General features: G+C 40.0%; 1 protein-coding gene across 3 annotated transcripts in view; it reads left to right on the forward strand.

The window, feature by feature from the left end:
- bsg (basigin) overlaps nt 1-15251 on the forward strand; it is a 37254-nt gene extending 22003 nt beyond the window's left edge. For 2 of the 3 annotated variants that reach the window (XM_088425694.1, XM_088425697.1), the window contains 4 exons: nt 974-1265; nt 12716-12740; nt 12822-12893; nt 13931-15251. In XM_088425694.1, the coding sequence (XP_088281820.1) occupies nt 974-1265; nt 12716-12740; nt 12822-12882 (378 nt within the window). In that variant the 3' untranslated portion in view covers nt 12883-12893; nt 13931-15251. The remainder of the gene's footprint in view (nt 1-973; nt 1266-12715; nt 12741-12821; nt 12894-13930) is intronic. The other variant, XM_088425695.1, reaches the window with a different exon arrangement.
- The last annotated feature ends 4118 nt before the right edge of the window (nt 15252-19369 follow it).

Here is a 19369-nt window from a genome sequence, read left to right on the forward strand (position 1 = left end):
TGAAATACGTGAGTGACAATGTTTCCAACTTTGTATTACTATATTAAAATGATTGTTAAAAACAAATTTGGGGCTTTAAAACAGGTTTTGATTTTTGGTTTTATTCTATAGTTTAGTATTACATTGTAAAATAACAAAAACTAAAGCTGGCTACTTCACGGATTTCACTTTGCGCGTGTTATTTTTGGAACGTAACCTGCGCAATAAACGAGGGATTACTGTACCCACAGACAAGTTAGGACTTGTGCATCAGGTCCATATAAAAACAAAGAGCAGCACTAACGAAGATTTGCTTTCTCCAAGAAGTCTAATGAGAGCTTAAAGAAGTTCAACGACATACTGTGAGCTTTTCTTTCAGTCCCCAATATGTTGGCTCCAAATGTTTAATTTTTAAATGTCTCCAGTTAAGAGAACAATTGGGGGCCGGTATGTCGGAGCCAATTCACAGTATTAGAATAATCTATTTGTTATAATATGAATTTAAAGTTCTGTTCTTGTTTAGCCAAGATCTGGATTTTTTTGTTTTGTTTTGTTTTGTTTTGTTTTAGTATGGCTTACTGGCTATTTGTGTTATTAACCATTTAAGACAAGTGAGAGAGGTGCATTTTACCGTCCCCTTAAGAGTCTTGGCGCCAGTTAGGACTGATAATAGAATTGAGCAGGGTTTCCTTAACGTATTTGCCATTTAAAAGAACTTATTTAGAATAATACTTTGAGAAGAAGATTTAAAGACTGCAACATAATTTGTTATCCCCCCTCGATCTTTTTTGCATCAAAGCCCTGTGAAAGTTTTTTTTATTGGCAAGCGCACAAGTAATCCAAAGCACAGTTTTAGTCTCCTCGCAGTCAGCAAAGCAGGCAGATAAGAGGTAAAGGAGGAGCAGAGCAAAAAAACTGCCTTCTCTGTCGAGTTAAATCAAGGGGGAAAAAAAACACTGACGCATATGCAATGATCTGGCAAATGATTCTAAAGATCTACATTACTCAGCCCATCATCAACGGCACCAGCGACAAGTATGAAATCAAGAGTACCCCTGAAAAGACTGTGCTGAGCATCAACGACCTGAGCATTGAGAAAGATGTGGGAGACTACAACTGCATAGGCACCAGCGACATCGGAACCAGCTCCGACCAGATCCACCTGCGTGTCCGGAGCCGCCTAGCTGCTCTCTGGCCCTTCCTTGGCATCGTGGCTGAGGTCATCATCCTTGTGACCATCATCCTCATCTACGAAAAGAGAAGAAAGCCTGATGAAGTTACAGACGGTAGGTGAATCTTATATTAATGTTGTAAGAGCTATTAAAGTAGTGGTTCTTAAGCTGGGTTCAATTAGTCTGTCTCAGGGGTGTGTCGCAGCCTACACCGATTTGTTGAGCGCAAGCAATGGGTTGGTTTTATTCTATGGACAAGGTGATGTTCATACACGGTTCATTTTGTCAGCCAGTTTTAAAATAAAACATCTTAAATTTGTGGGGGGGATCACATTTTCATTCAAGAAGAGTGTTAAATGTGCAAATTAAACTGGTGGGGTTCATTATCTCCAATAAGATTAAGAACCACTGTCTTAAAGTAAATGTGTAGTGACATACAATTAGAATTTTTTTTTTTAATCCGTATACTTTTTTCTGGACGCTTTCACGGTTCATTTACAAAGTGTTATCGGACATTCTGTCTTGACAAAGCAAATTTTTTTATTGTCATAGTTTGATAGTGTAGATCAGGGGTCACCAACGTGGTGCCCGCCGGCACTGGGCAGCCCTCAAGTATCACATGAGTAGCACGCAGACCTGTTCTGCAAATAGTTTACAAGTGATAGAACAATGTGATTTTCTAGGAATTTTATGAACAATTATGTATATAGGACATATACATTACATATTACACTTCATTTAGATATTTAATACAGCTGCTTCTTAGTTATTGTGAGGAATCAATAGTATTACTCAGTACCAAAGAAGTAGCTCTCGGTTTCAAAAAGGTTGGTGACCCCTGGTGTATATATATATTAGCCAGTCAAAAGCAATGTATTAGAAACAGGTTACAGTTTGACGCAGTATGGTACTAGACTAATCCAAACACAATAGCAAGCATTGTTGAAATATTGAATGCTTTTACACCTAATCTCAATTTTAGCAGTGTTACCTGTGTCAAGGCAGATTTTTAAGCAACAACTGCTAATAGTGTTTCTGTTTTTTTTTTGCCTGGGGCATACATCTTGCACATTTTGCAGATTCAATTGACCTATTCATGTTCTTTGTTTTTCTTGGTTTTCCATCCCTGTTCATTTCCACCCAGACCGAGGTTAGGTTCACCCCGGGCTTAATGCTCAGTCGCCCCCCCCCCCCCCCCCCTTTTTTTTTTTTTTTTTTTTAAATATATTGTGAGTTGGTTCCCATTTACAAGTAAAGCCGGTCAACCGTTAACTGACAAAAATCATACTGTGTTGCTGCTTGTGAATGCTAAAATCCCAATCCAATCCAACTTTATTTGTTAAGCACTTTAAAGCAACCACAGCTGACCAAAGTGCTGTACAGAAAAATAAAAACATCGTAAAAACAGACACAAAAGTTCAAGGACATAACACGCTAAATCTGACAAGACAAATGAGTAAGGGTCAAAAATAGAATAAAATGAAGGATACAAAGAATAAAATAGCGAACAAAAATGACAAGGATAAAAGAATTAAGGAATAAAATAAAAGTAAAAGTCCATTGTCTTACTAAGTGTTAAACGCCAAGGAGAAGAGGTGGGTTTTGACAAGGGATTTAAAAACAGGCAGGGAGGAGGCCTGTCTAATGTGCTGAGGCAGGTTGTTCCAAAGTTTTGGGGCTGCAACAGCAAAGGCACGGCCTCTGAGCTTCCGCTTAGTTTGCGGCTCTCTCAGGAGCAGCTGATCAGCTGACTTGAGTTAGTGAGCAGGTGTGTAGGGGTGCAGAAGCTCAGAGAGGTATGGAGGGGCAAGACCATTCAGGGATTTAAAAGCAAATAAAATGATTTTAAAATGAATCCTAAAATGTACAGGCAGCCAGTGGAGTGAAGCTAAAATAGGGGAAATGTGCTCATGCTTACGGGTGCCTGTTAAAAGACGTGCTGTAGCGTTCTGGACCATCTGCAGACGGGAGATGGCCAAGGCACGGACCCCCACATAAAGGGCATGACAGTAGTCCAGCCGGGTAGTTATGAAGGCGTGGATAACTACCTCGAACTGCTGCCTTGAAAGAATTGGCTTAATTTTGGCCAGCTGCCTCAAATGGTAGATGCTCGATTTGGCAACCATCCTGATCTGGTTGTAAAATTTGAGCTCCGCGTCGACTTTTACTCCAAGGTTGGTGATGGTGGGTTTAACATGCTGGGCCAAGGAGCGGGAGGAAGGGGTGTTCCAGTTGAGCCACCAAAAACCTTCACCTCAGTTTACTTTTCATTAAAATTTAGAAAAGTCAATGATATCCAGGCTTTTATGTCATCAAGACACTTAACTAATGTAATGATCGAGTAAGCGTCCCTCTTTTTTAGAGGGACATAAATCTGGCTGTCATCGATATAAAAGTGGAAGGAGATACCATGCTTCCTAAGTATAGAGACAAGTGGGAGCAAGTACAGAGAGAACAAGAGGGGGCCAAGGACCTTGCCCTGGGGAACCGCACACGAGAGAGAAGCAGAAGAGGACACAGTCACCAAGGCTGACACAAAGTTCCCAAAACTGTCCCACATGCATTGAGAACACCATGATGTCACTCAGCGGGCTTGCTTAACTTCTTCAGTGCAAAGCGTTATCTGAAAATGCAAACCCTCGATTGTCAGCTGATTTCGAGCATTTTGACGCATATTTCAGGGCAACAGAATATTTTTTTTGTATGACATTGGTGGTACCTTATGAAAGATTGTATTCCATTCTTTACCTTAGAAAAAGAAAGCCTCTCTTATTCCGTTCTCTAGTAATCACTGTTTGAAAATAGGTCATTTGAGTGCCACCAAGTCATTTTGGACAAAAGGAGAAATTGAGTTTTTTTTTTTTTTTTGTTTTTGTTTTTTTTTTTGTGACATTTCTGCACAACAGTGACTTTTTTTTTTTTTTTGCATCCAAAAAATCCTTCCCTTTGATAAAACATGAACAAAAACGGTTCAAAAAATGTGTTTTTGATGGAAAAATAACACTTTGTGTATCTTATAACCATATTAGAACAGTGCTCGATTGGCATTATATTAAGGGGTGCCCTGGCCACAAGTTTCATCTATCCATTCATTTAAAAAAAAAAAAAAGTGATAGGAATTCTTGTCACTGGCACACAACCTAAGTATTTTACATGACCAACATTGTTGTCCATGACACTGAAAGAATAGGAGTGTGAACGACACATCTGATTTGTACAAATGTTTTTCAGACCCAGTTTCAAGACCCCATACCCATGTGACCTGAAATACATTTATAAAACTCAAATGTCGTTCACACTGCTATTCTTTCAGTGCCAAGACAATTCTTGTCTTTTAGAATTATTAAGTTGTGTGAGTGCGTGTTTTTTTTATTTATTTTTTTTAGATGAATAGGCAGCTGACACCATTGACTAGCACTAGTCTTAATATTGAGATAGTTGAGTACTGTAGTGATTAACTATGGTCATTTGATGGCAGTGTTGCTCACACTGAGAAAGCCAGGCAAGGAAGAACTGGAGTCGTACACTTGGGATGGGAGGGCGAATGAGAATGGAGGGGAAAATCGCAAGTGATCGGGGTTTCAAAACAGCTCACAATCAGACAGCATGTCTCCTGATAGACCCAATGATAAAGACATAGACAATGGTGTGGATTCTGAAATTGTGAATATGCATCTATTTCATCAAAAACCATTGCTGGCTACAGCATATACGGGGCATGCCCTAAAGTTTTATGTTGCTTGACGACCAATCTGATGATGATATTCACCGAAATGGAGCCAGACACATCGATGAGTATATTCTGATACAGATGCACGGATATCTGCAGACCTTAATCCGCAGAATCTTCAATGAAATCGCAGAGGTAAGTGCTGATGTCTGTCATAGTGCACCAGCTGTGGAGGCAAACAACGTTTTGCTTGTCTGCTTGTATCTCAGGAGAATGTGTCAAACGTTAACGGACAAAAATCATACTGTGTTAAAAATGCATGCACACATTCCTTGTAAATTGCCAAAAATGTGTAAATGTTTGTCAAATGTGAAAATGTTGCTGTTTCTATACATATGCCAACAAGTTATTTTGCCATCAAAATCAATTTTCATTATTTTTTAAGTTTTATAAAAGGGAAGGATGGTTTGATGATTCAGATGCTACAAAAAAGTGAAAAAGTGACTGTTGTGCAAAAACATATCTTTTCACAAAAAGCCTGTTTTCTTTTATTTTGTTCAAAATAGTTTTTGTCAGGGCGGCTCAGTGGCGCAGTGAAAAGCATGTCCGCCTCACAGTTCAAAGGCCCTGGTTCAAATCCACCTGGCTTCAGCCTTCCTGTGTGGAATTAGCATGTTCTACCCGAGCATGCGTGGGTTCTCTCCTGGTACTATGGCTTCCTCCCACACTCCAAAAACATGCTTGGCTGGTGAATTGGACATACTAAATTGTCCTTAGATGTGTTTGGGTGTGTGAATGGTTGTTTGTTTCTGTGTGCCCTGCGATTGGCTGGCACCCAGTTCAAGGTGTTTCCCACCTACTGCTCAAAGTCAGCTGAGATAGACACCAGCAAGACTGCGACCCTTGTGAGGATAATCGGCTCTAGAAAATGGATGGATAGCTTTTGTCACCCAAATTCACAAACAATAATTACTGCGTAGTGTGCACTTTGTGTGTACTGCATGCAATAATCTGTCAGCCTTGAAAGATGAGTGAAAATGCTATAAGTGGTTGGCACTCTAGGGGTTTCCTTTTCAGAAAACGCTTGACACTGAAAAGGTTAGAAGATCTGAGATTTAAAAAAAAAAAAAAAAAGAATTGGGTCATTTCAGGTGCAGTGTTAATTTAGCTTGTGAGCATCAATTTGGTGTCACGGTACAATTACATTCACAATATAGTTGCATGCAATTTAGTACACGCTTGTCTTTTGGGTTCCTCGTCATTTGCGTTTTTCTGGTAGAATTTTCACAATTCACTTTCCGCCTTTGTACGATTTTTTTTATTTTTGTTTACGTTTGTACTCCTGTTTGCTGCTGATTTTGCCTTTGGTAAGTGAAAAAAACTGCATGACAGACTGAAGTGGTTGAGCTGAGGTGACCGCGTGATAAACTGGGATGAACCTCTATCTTGGTCACCACCTTTTGAAAGGAATGTGCTGAAAGATTTGCTCACTCTTTCACTGGCCCTTTAGTAAAAACATAGAGCTTCCTTTTGTTTTTCCTTACTGGCCCTCCTTGAATTACTTTTTTTTTTTTCACTGCATGTCTGAGCCAGAGAAAAGTCAAGAGACCAACAAGTGACATGAAAGCCTAAGCAAAGAAAAATGGCGGCATTGTTTGCATGAATTCTGCATCTTGTCCTCAGTGCATGATGAGGCTGTAACAGTGGTACCTCAAAAGTCAAAACACGAGTTCCATTGTTGAGTACAAATTGTGTCACTATGTATATATATATATATATATATATATATATATATATATATATATATATATATATATATATATATATATATAAAAGCAGGCAATATTTAGTTAGCAGGCAAATAACCGTATTTGTAAGGCACGCTGGTATATAAGCTGCAGCAGCAAAATGAGCAAAAAAAAAAAAATATTTGTGTCACGGATAAGCCGCACTGAACTATAAGCCGCAGGCAGTAACACCAGATCTTAATGCAAAAAGATGGTATATGAAGTTAATTTTTTTTAGTTATTCTATTTTTTTGTAATTATCTGCCAGCAGCAACACCCTCTCTTTAACAGACTGAACATGCCTGCATGTTTAGTTCCAACATATTTATACAGAATGGATGGATGAACGGATACCTGTTAGTTAAATAGCAGTTCAAAATCGAAATCAATAATCAATAGCATATTTTTTGGTCTCCCTTTGTTTGATAGTTTATTTTAGTGAACATAACTCATTCCACATAATTCATATACAATCAAATACATAAATAAAATCACATACTGTGTACTGTATATAAAATATACACATCACAAATGTACCCAAAATTTCGAACAGATACACATTTGCTTGCTGGTGGCTAGCAAAAAACAAAAACTAATAACGCAGATAAGCCGCATTGGACTATAAACCACAAGGCTCAAAACATGAGGTAAAAGTTGTGGCTTTTAGTCCGAAAAAAGAAACGATAACTACCGTTAGGTCAGTGGTAGGGATGGGTAGGATGAGACATGAGGTTTTGCAAAATGTGTAATATAAATTAGAACCATTTTTCCAGTTTGCAAAGTCGTCTTGATACTGAGCAGACTGCAGCAAAATCTGATCTACCATGCAATTACAAATGTAAAACAAGAGGCTAATTTTTCAGCTTCATCTGAAATCTTTTCCTTACACTGAGTATTTTGACTAAATGCATACAGCTCCTGTTAGCTGCTATGGATGTATTTTTATTAGGGCCCGAGCAGCTACCGCTGCGAGAGCCCTCTTGTATTTCTCCGGATTATTAGGGCCCGAGCAGCTACCGCTATAATACCGTTATTATAGAAAAATAAATGCTAGAAATCGGCTGAAGTGTGGGACCTAAATCAATAATGTATTAAGGTTTTACTTTTTTGAATGGAAAAAGGCAAAATACAATCTATATTATTTGCAAAATGGTCTGTAGAGCACAGCTACCTTGTAGCTAATTCATACCAGATGCTGATGTAAATACTGGCAACAACCTGCCGTGCAGTAAAATTTGAGTGTAATTAACTTAAAGCATCCTGATTTAGCAATTTGAATGTTGGAGGGATCTTATGATGTGCAGGGACGAGAAATCTCATTGCATTCTAATTACGTGAGATTTCATTTCATCCCTAATCATTGGATAAAGGAGGAGGTTCTAGAGAATTCCAATGCAACCCGATTTTCTTGGTCAGAAACTCTTGTTTGCTATGACTAACAAGTCAACAATTTGATTGGGCAACATTTCTAGATATAAAAACAATTGATGGAAAAGTGGCCAAATAAAATCCTTTACCTTTATTACTGTGGTCAGCTTGCACCCCTAAAGGAGCAAAAACTAATTGCTTGTGATTCATACCCACAAAACCTTGTAAATTTTTAAAAATCGTACTTTTAAACACACTTCAATGTAAACCAGTCCACATCCTCGCTCAGCATTCCTTGTAGTAGTCATCGAAGTTCGCCAAAATTAACAAAGAAAATTTCAGGACACTATAGTCATGGCCAAAAATTTTGAGAATGACACAACTAAATTTTCTCATGCTGCTTCAGGGTTTATAAGTGTTTTTGTCATGTTTCTATGGTTTAATGAAATATAACTACAGTGGACATTCTTCTCTTTAACATCACGAGCAATCTTGGGACTGATGGATAACCAATTCAAGTTTGAATTAAGCGCTAAAATGCATAATAAATACGATATTAAAAACACTCATGCGAGATGAAGTCTTTAGTCAGCCATCTTTGTGACCCCGTGTGCCAACCAATAGCAGACCAGCATCTTCATGACCTCATCACGCTGACCAATAGTAGACTAGTTTTGATGATGGTGCGCGTCGTTTACTCGAGGCGTTTTGTCGCAATGTCAAAATGAAGTTCATTTTTCACGCAACGGTATCACGCGAGGGCAGGAGGAAAGGAGAGCATTGCTGAGAACGTTCACTTTTCCGGGATATGGCAGAGCTAATATTTTCTCTGACAGCACCTTTATTATTCTTTTTTACACTGCACGTTTCAATTTTTTTAACTTCTCACGTCTCGCGTAATTACGCACCGCGCGTCGCTCCATCGCGTCCGTCACGTCGCTCGACGCCCGTCGCGCAAACTCCATTGACTACAATACAAAACCGTACGCTCGTCGTGCTCCATCTGAATGCGGCATTAGGAGTCGAGACGCCAATCAAAACCAGACCAGCATTGTACTGACAGGTTGCAGCAGAGGCAGTTTGATGCCAACAGAAAATAAGAGCAATTAACTAAAAAGGCCTCAAGAGGGAGGCCAGGTGAAGATAAAATCTTAAAATGTTGTTCCCTGAGCCATTTTGTTAAACTTGCTTTATGACAAGGTGCTCCATTTAATATTTTGTTCCCTGAGCCATTTTGTTAAGGCATTTGCTTTATGGCAAGGTGCTCAATCATGCTGGAAAAGGCATTCATTCTTCATGACCAAACTGCCCTCGGATGGTTGGGAGAAGTTCTGATACCATTCTTGATTCATGACTGTGTTTTTAGGTAAAATTGTGAAAGAGCCTAAACGCTTGACCGAAAAACAACCCGACACACGAATGGTCTCAGACTGTTGACATGAGACAGGATGGCTGGTAGCGCTCACCTTGTCTTTTCCAAACAAGCCTTCTTCTAGATGCTCTAAACAAATTGGAAGGGGTATTCATCAGAGAAATTGACTTTACCCCAGTCCTCAGGAGTCCAGGCCTTGTATCTTCTGCAGAATAATCAGTCTGTACCTGATGTTATTACTATTATTATTAGATAAAAGTGGCTTCTTTGCTGCGGTCCTTGAAACCAGGCCTTCCTCCAAAAGTCTTCGCCTCATTGTGCGTGCAGATGAAAACGCACCTGCCTGCTGCCATTCCTGAGCAAGCTCTGCATTGGTGGTGGTCCAATCCCAAAATTGAAGAAACACCTTCAGGAGAAGGTCTTGGCGTTTGCTGGACTTTCTGTCCCATGTTGCGTCGTGACAGCCAATCAACTTCGGAAAGGTTCAATGTATCACATGGGGCAGGAATGAATCATGGCGGCTGCTTTGCCGGGAGCTATCCCAACACAGCCAGCTGAGCTTTCAATTCAAAAACGGAGCCAAGCAAGAGCACTCACCTGGCTTGTAGAATGGCGGAAGGGAGAACTTGGGACAACTGTTATGTGCAGCGTTTGCTTCCTTTTTTAACAGCTGTTGAACCGTAGTTACTGTACCAAGATAACGATAGTGCAGCATTGACAGCTCTGTATTTAGCACGGTCTTGGCCACTTGATTGCAACGTTGAAACTTTTTTTTTTTTGTGGCGAGTTTTGCTGCAAAGCGAGGGACAAGCAGTGTTAATAAGAATAAAGGTGCTGTAGGAGAAAATACTGGCTCTGCTACATCCCAGAAAAGTGGAAGTTCCCAGCAATGCTTTTCTTTCCGGATCTACTGTAAAATGCACAGCGAGCTCACTCCACTCCCCTCCCCTCGTTCGACTAAAAGTGACCATCTTGACCCTGCGACAAAACGCCTCGCGTAGAGTGTAAACGACGCGCGTTGTCACGTCCGGTGTGCACGTAACATTAGGCCCTTTTAAAGTGTCCAATCACTCAAGCTTGACAGATTGAGCTCCAGCCTTGTCCCCATCAACACCCACACTTGTGTTAATGTGTAGAAATGCAGTAGAAAGGTGCTTTTGGTGATAAAGTTCATTTTCAAGGCAAAGCAGGACTTGCAATTATTTGCTGTTGAACATCTCATGACATTCTGGTGTACAGTAATCCCTCACTGTATCACGGTTCATCTTTCGCGGGTTCGCTGCTTCACGGATTTTTTATAGTGTGGATATATATTTTTTACAGCACATTGTGCTCTGAATCCTGAATGGCTCAGGGGCTTTACTGTCTCAAAATAAAATATTGACGCTGTACTGTATTGGTTTTTCACTTGTCAATTTATTACAAAAGGCAAGAGGATCCAAAAGCTTGCTTTTTTTTCTCTCCTGTGTCTCTCCTCCAACTGCTGTGTGCGAACGTGCTAGTAAGCACATTGATTGACAGCTTGGGCTCTGGGAGCCAATCAACGTGACTCGTAGGCGTGCCGAGAGCAAGCTCACACACTTATGTTGACACACAGACAGCAATGGAGAGATACGCAGCTTTGGAAATCTGACTTTTACCTAGATTTCTTTTGCAATAGATTTGAAGTGTATTGTTAGGATATAAAAGGCTTCACTTTAAATCGATGTCCGGGCATATCCATTTATAAAAATCTTGCTCGGAAAAAGAAAGAGCTCGACCACTACTCATAACAATGTGCGGGTTTAGGAAGAGGCATAGCTGGGACTGTGAAATATGTGAGTGACAATGTTTCCAACTTTGTATTACTATATTAAAATGATTGTTAAAAACAAATTTGGGGCTTTAAAACAGGTTTTGATTTTTGGTTTTATTCTATAGTTTAGTATTACATTGTAAAATAACAAAAAATAAAGCTGGCTACTTCACGGATTTCACTTTGCGCGTGTTATTTTTGGAACGTAACCCCCGCGATAAAAGTGGGATTACTGTATAGGCAAATTGCCATTATAAAAACAAACAGCAGACTTTGAAAAATTAATAGCTGTGTCATTCTCAAAACTTTGGGCGATGACTGTATACTGGTGGATATAGAGTAAAAAGAAAATTCACCACTTAATGAACACTAGGTTTGCAATGAATGTTTGAACAATTTCTATTGTATTGATGAATTGATCGATTATTTTCCATCCTGTTACTCAAGACTATTTTGATTATTTCAAATTTACTGCTTTCCATCATTTTATTCAAAATTATTTGTTTGTGTCATTATGTTACACATTATGGAAATTCACATAATCTAAGGGGGGGGGGACAATATGGAGATGACATTTTCAGCAGATGATTAAAACGTACTGAAATTTTCAGCAGATGATTAAAACGTAAAATTTCAAAGTCTAATGGTTCTGACATTTATATATGATTGCAGATTGATGTGTGATATTTTGTGTACAAAAATACTTACTTTCCAAGTTTTGGACCATATAAAACAATTATGATTGCAAATTTTGAGATGCATCTTAATAGAATTTATTTCATTAATTTTCCTGCAATTTTTGCAACATTCCCTTGACCGGCAGTGACACTGTCAGCAAAAAAAATACTTGACTTGTATGTGCACAAGGGTTAAGCAATCATAAAATTTGGTTACTTGTACAGTTCGTTAAAAAGGCAATTCCCCAAAAGGTTAAAAAAAAAGTTGCAAATGTTGAATACATTTATTCAACACAAGACAATTCTGCTTACATGAAGCAGAAATGAAAATATTTCATGGCTAGAGGTTCAAATTTTGAAGCTTTGGACAATTGAACCATTTCTGGTAATAGAACATTTAGTCGTTGCAGCTCTCTCAAACTAGAAGGCCTTTAGAGATACCACTGTATTTCATGAAAACATTTGCCTCATTTCCTCTATTGGGCGCCATAGCTAGCCCAGCTGCATACATTGCTGCCGTGTCATTAAGCCACTGCCCGCATTAGCGCTGCCATTTTCCACAACTTTTACCACTGACAGCAGAAATGCACCCAAAGTCTTCCTTTTGCTGGTCTCGTCTGAATGCATGGTGTTTTTTTCATACAAGTTTAATCAGCGCATTGCCATGCATACAACTGTACATGTACATTCATTTTTCTAAGGTGTGTGTTGTCAGATGCAGCAGGCAGGCATGCATGAGTTTTCGATCTTTGTCCTAACTCAATGAAGTCACCTAGCAGAAGATGTGAAGATGAAGGCTGGCCTGGCATGCACTCTACGTACGCATACTCAAATCCCTTTTGCTAACTGACTGCCATTTATTTGTACCCCCCTCCCCCTCTTCCCCTCTGCCCAGACGATGACTCAGGCTCTGCTCCTCTGTAAGTACTTGTCAGCACTCTTATCTGCATTTGTTTCAGGATGGTATACTCAATGCTGGCATTATGCTGCTGTTGTTTCAGGAAGAGCAACTCCAATGCCAATCACCAAGACAAGAATGTGAGGCAAAGGAATTCCAACTAAATGCTAATAAGGTAAGTCATTGTAGCTTTATTTAAGTATGACAATTTTAAGTGCACAGGTAAAAAAGTTGTGGTAAACAATATATTAAAGTTAATGAAAGAAAACTGGTTACGTAGCTTCCCGGGACATAAATGTAGATGTACACTAAAACGACCATGTCAGAATATACTAAAATGCTATCGTTTTATGTTCCCACTTAAATTCACGTACAGTGGACCCTCGAGTTACAACGTCCCTGACTTACGTTTTCATGTTGCGACCTGGAATATTGAGTTCTTTTTTCATCCCCTCTTTATGACATTTTCCCGGTTTTGCGCCCAAAACAACTTTCATGACCTTAGGAGCTTGGCTGTATTCGTGTTGTTTCGTCTCCATCTGAAGGCGTTTTTTTGGTAATTGCACTTATTTTCAGTTGCCGTCCGTGTAACACATCACTACAATTCTGGTCCGCAATTGGTCGGCGTCTCCTCACGGAGATGGTGGTCTGCTATTGGTCGGCCTCACTTGTTTCAAAATGGCAGAACGGTAAAGCTTTGTTTGATTGTGAGTGGTTACAAAACCATATTTATAGTGAATTTTGCTGCTGAATTCAAAGTTGAAAGGGTTGGCAATGGGTCCCAAGATTGCTAGTGATGTTAAAGAGAGAAGTAAGATTATTTATATGGAAACGATGCTGAAGATAACCCTTATTAAGGAATATGGGCATAACAAGCGGCACTCAAAGGTAAATAAATCCTTTCTATATTATATTTATTTATGAAGTTTTCTGATTGTATACATGTATATTATACATATATTGCGCTTACTATACTATTTTCGCACCAATTTTTAATATGTATGTACAATTTTGTTTACGACCCCAACCGCGGAATGGATTAATCTCGTAACACTGGGGCCCACCGTATTCTAAAATACATCATAACAAAGCACCTAACAATGTGAACTGTATTCTGCGATAACATTTTTCATAACAATAACAACAATAATAATACTTTATCTACATTTTATGGTAAATGTCTGACGTTTTTTTCTCCACTCCCCCACCCAGGAGTGTCCAAACGGCACCACTCATCTCCGAGCTACCCTGTGGCACCTTGTCCCGCACACCCTTCATCAAATAACCTTTATTTTGTTCTTCCTGATTTCTGCCTATTATTTTCTCTAATCTTCATAGGGCCGTGCTGCTCCAGACACCTTAGTGTATTAAATGAGTCTTTGCTTAAGGCCACAGGGCCACTGTTGCATGAATTTTAATGCTGTTTAGCCAAGTGTGTGTCTTCTTGTACCAACAACAATCAGAAAATTGCAATGTTTGCAATGAGAAATGCAAGTTAATGCTCATTTCCCAGACAAGCTTTTCAAACTGTGTGGATTGTGTGTGTGTCATTCTTAACACTTTGTTTGGTCGTTTCACAAATTCCTCTCAGAATATTTAATTTGGGTTTTCCATTTCCCAAAAAGCTTTGCTCAGCCCCGAATTGTCGCTTTTGCATCACACTTTTTTGGGTTGATAGAATGGAACCGCCATGAAGTCCTAAAAATACAGTTTATGTAGTACAATCAGTATGCAGGTTAGATGGCAGCCAGGCATCTTTGTGTACCGGTCACAAAAATCATTAACCCAAGTTTTATTATTTCACCCATTGCTAAACATGACATTGTAAGTATGCTTGTAAAATCTATGAAAAACGTATCAATTTTAAAGCGTATTTCGGTGTCCAGAAAAGCGCTATATAAAAGTGATACATTATTATTACATAAACATGTGCACTGGCTATAATGCGTCTTTGTCTTGGATAGCCAGCATGTGGCTGCTGCTCTTATGCTTAAACCCATATTGGTATTTGAATGGCTGTCATTTGCGTTCGCCAAATCACGTAATAGCAATTCAGAACCAATGCCCGACGTTTCTCATTTGTCTCATTTTATGGAATAACCCCTGCATACTGCACATGTGCACTGTTCTCATTCCACACCAAGCCTGGCCCAATTGTTTGGCACCTGTTGTAATGGAAAGATGCAAGAGGTCAGACAGTGACTACTGCAATGGAAAAAAACAACATATATGAAAAATGTTATTTTTATAATATATATATATATATATATATATATATATATATATATATATATATATATATATATATATATATATATATATATATATATATAATATATTATTGAATAAAGATTAGAAACAAGAGAAACAACAGTGCCATTTTTAAGGCAACCAAATGAACTGCATGCATGTTATCCACTGCTTCAATTATAAATTGAAAGGGTTAAGGAGGGGTTTTTTTGGGGGGCCATACGTTATAATACATTGTAATGCGCCTTACTGTCATTAGTACCAAATAAAATATTATAATGTTTTTGTTCATGTTTTTATTTATTCATTTTTTTGTGCGTGTGTGTGTGTAATGGCTTACACTGCCAAGTTACAGCAAATTACTTTGGTAATGCATTCCTCCCAACACTGGTGATGGACAAGCACATGCATCAACTGTCAGTGGCAGACTTATAAGTCCACTTAATTGAGATAAGTGGGATCAAATAAAATCTAATTTGACCACAAAATACTGTTAACCTTGGGAGATTAAAAATGATCTTAATTAGCCCTACTTCAGCCCCATAAAATGCAAGTTGAAGTGATTTGGTGTTTCTTTTATGTTGAATATAAAAAAAACAGATAATATCAAGATAAAAGTGAGAATTGGTGGCAGAGCAGTTAGCATGTTGGCCTCATAGAGACCCAAGGCTCGCTTTCAGCTCTGGCCTTTCTGCGTAGTTTTGCATGTTTTCCTATACCCTAGTGGATTTTCTCCAAGCATTCCAGTTTCCTGCCACACCACAAAAACGGGAGGTGGTTGTATTGGACACTTTTTTTTTTTTTAATGGATAGTTGTAAGCCTTTGTGACCTGCAATTTGCTGACAACCAGTTCAATGTTTCCCCTGCCCGCTGCCACTGCTGGGTTAGGCTCCAGCTATGGAGTAAGATCACTGTCAAAAAGATGTGTGCGTGTTTAACCATTCATATCTTAATCGTTGTAGCATGTGAGTGCAAGTTTGAATTGTGTGAGAGTGAACATACTTTTTGTGACTAAAACTAATAGAACTGCACTGAGGACTTATGAACTCCAGGTCCTGACCTGACACCTTTCACCACTTCCATCCTAAAGTTCATTCATGTCCATCCTTTGTTTTAAAGTCCAGTCAATTTATGACTTTTTTTTTTTTTGGCGACTACAAATCAAAATTGTGTGGCTTTGAATATTTTCTTTGCGATTACAAACCAAAATTGTGTTTTTTTGTTTTTTTTCTAAAGTCTTCAATACACATTGGTACGACGAAGAATCTTCTCTATAAATTACTTCATGTCTTTGTTCTTGTGTGGATTGCTATCTGGATACAATGCTTAATATGGCAGCCTCTGTCAGTCTGCCCCAGAGCAGCTGTGACTACACAACGTAGTTTACCACCACTAATGTGTGAGTGCGTTTGGTAAATGAGTTGTCAGTGTGAGAACTGTGACTACTTGAGCATGGTCGAAAAGCACTAAGTGCCATTTACCATTACCTACCAGGGAAAGTAGTCGATCTTGCAAGTCATCCACTGCGCGAGTATGAAAAAGAACAAGGAAGACTGATGTCAACGTTATTGAATATGGGGCTATCGATAGCTCATCATCCTTCAATATTAAGGATAATGTTGTGGCAAGATGAAGAAACACGCGACGAACACTGTTCTAATATACGTCTTTACTCTTCACTTGTCAAAAAATAAACTCCTACAACTGTCCAAAACCGCAAAGACAAAGCCAACAGGATCAAAGCGTCAAAGGTTCATTGCAACATGCCTACTGGGTGAGAGATATGGTCTTAGTGCCGGCCACACAGCTCCCCCCTAACACCCAGAACGGCATAACGAAAACCCCACAGGGTATTCACCAGTCTGACATCCTGAGTACACAGTCTGATCCTGGGTGGTGTATGTGACACAATGGGCCCAGGTGCAACAGGAGTAAGGTTGAGACACTCAGCGAGAAAACCACGAAGTGGCGTTGCCAAATGGATGTTCTGAGGTCCTGCCGGAGCGGCAGCGCTGACCTGCATCCTGGCAGGCACAGTGGGCTTCTGAGGGACGGCAGGTCTCCGCTGCGTGCAGGTCTGTGCCTGGGCCAGAACCTGCTGTGGCACCAACACCAGCTGACCCGCTCCGATGTATACCAGGACCATACCTGCGGGCATGGTGAATCCGAGGGGCAGCTGGATGATGCTGGCTTGGAGCCTACTGCTGAGGCCAGACGGACTTCGATGGTGGATAAGGCCGCTCGGCTGGACGATCCCGGTCAATGTCCCGGGACTCCGGACCTGGACTGCACCAGCTGTTCTCACCAGCGCCTGTACCAGCCTGTTGCTGGCTGGCTTAATCCTGGGGGCACCGAGGGACTGGGTGACGGGTGAGAGGACCCTTGGCAGGGTGCTGGCTGGCTGACCTGGTACCAGCCTGTTGCATTACCCGACATGTGGGGCGTCTGCGGTGATTCCTCGCAGGTGGAACCGCCTCAATAAGCTGAACTGCCGGAACTCAGTCACTTTCGCCGATGTCACGATGGCTGCCGATTGCGAGTGTTGGGGCGGGGGCGATGCGGCCGAGGAAGACACCTCCTCAACAGCTTGCTGAAACATTCTGACGTCCGGGGTCTGCATGTGGTGAGACTACCTCTTCAACACCCTGCTGAAACATTCTAACGTCTGGGGTAACTAATGTAGCAAGATGACACGTCAGGGGTCACCAATGTGGTAAGGTGAAGAAACACACAATGTGTTCTAGTATACGTCTTTACTCTTCACTTGTCAACACAAAAACTCATACAACACTGTCCAAAACGGCAAAGACAAAGCCAACAGGATCAAAGGTTCATTGTGACATGCCTACTGGGTGAGAGACATGGTCCTAGTGCCTGCCACAATGTAAGCTCATTTTTAGTGATGGGCATATGAAGCTTTTGTGGCCATTGCTTAAAAAAATGGGTCAATATTCTGAACAAACACTGCAATTGATTTTAAATAAGCTTTTCTTTTGAAAAATCATTGGTTTTGTTGTACATAGTAATGCTGAAAATGAATCTTATGGACAGCACTCCTTGAGAGGATAAGCAGCCAAGATGATGAATGGATATGCATAAACTGTCAAAAGCCACCCCAATGGTGAAACAATCTTGACACAAAATTCTTAACTGTCCCATGTGGGGGTAATCTCTCTTAATTTTTACAAAACAACCCAACAGAGGATACCTCTGGAAATAAAATACAAGCTTTAGGGTATCACTGAATTTGTGTGTGTGTGTGTTTTTCCAATTACATCTGTTGAGAGGTCAGCTTTTATAGGCTTGAAAATCTCTGATGATGTTCTTGGCAACTACTGTTTTTTACTTTCCAGTGGTCAACACTTCATGAAATCTTCAGGTTACTATCATTTTTCCTGAGCTATGGAACTTGACAAAGGTATGTGCCAGAACTTGGAATGTGATGTAGGGATTTCTGCCAAGCAACCATGAGATTGCTGTTTGCGATGAATAACCTTGGAACCCGAGCGGATTCGGGACCCCACCCAAAGTTCGTCTTTCAAACATTTATTTCCTATAAGAACCCATTAAAATGAGAATAATCCGTTCCCAGGTCCTAATAAAACATAATTTTCTACTTAATAAGCCTTAAAACTACACAAAAAATATACCTTATTTTATGTTTATTAAATGTGCTATTGTAAAGAAAATAAACTGTATAATAAAGTCATTTTATATACCTTTGTGATGGTAGTTGATGGCTTGATGGAACGGAGTGGGAGGAGGAGGGATGATATCCAAGTGAAGTTGCTGTGCTTTCTCAGCAATAATACCCTCACTCACACTGTCCCCTGCCAGCTGCTTTTCATTAATCCAAATCAACAGAAGTTTTTTCAACCTCTTCTGTTAACCTGAGACCGTTGCTTAGACAACACAGAAACACCCTTAGCCACACACGCACCCTTAATAGCTTCCTTGTTTTTAAGGATGGTAGAAATTGTAAACTTAGCGTACTGGTACCGTGACGCTAAGTCACACAAACGCACACCTCGTTCGTGTTTTTCAATGATCTCCTCCTGCTCGATCGTAATTTTCTTAACACTAGCCTGTGGTGGGGTCTTTTTCGGTCCCATAATAGCAAAAGTACACTCAATATGGTCCAAAATGTCTATCAAACACAAACCATGCCCGCACTCAAAGAAAGGGGGTGACGAACTGGGACGCCGTGAGCGTGCGTCAGCTTCTCGTGGCAGCCACCGTGGCGCTCTTCGACCGCGTGGTTTGGTTCGTCCGCCGAAAACTAATTCGTCAGCAGAGACTATATGCTCGCGAATTTAATGTTCTTGAGGCGAAAAGTTCGTGAGCTTGCTTAAGCGTTCGTCAGCAGAGGTTTTACTGTATTATATATAATATTTATATAT

This window comes from Hippichthys cyanospilos, chromosome 10 (assembly GCF_059441005.1).
Source record: "Hippichthys cyanospilos isolate Australia breed blue-spotted pipefish chromosome 10, RoL_Hcya_1.0, whole genome shotgun sequence".
In the NCBI taxonomy this organism is placed as follows: domain Eukaryota; kingdom Metazoa; phylum Chordata; class Actinopteri; order Syngnathiformes; family Syngnathidae; genus Hippichthys; species Hippichthys cyanospilos.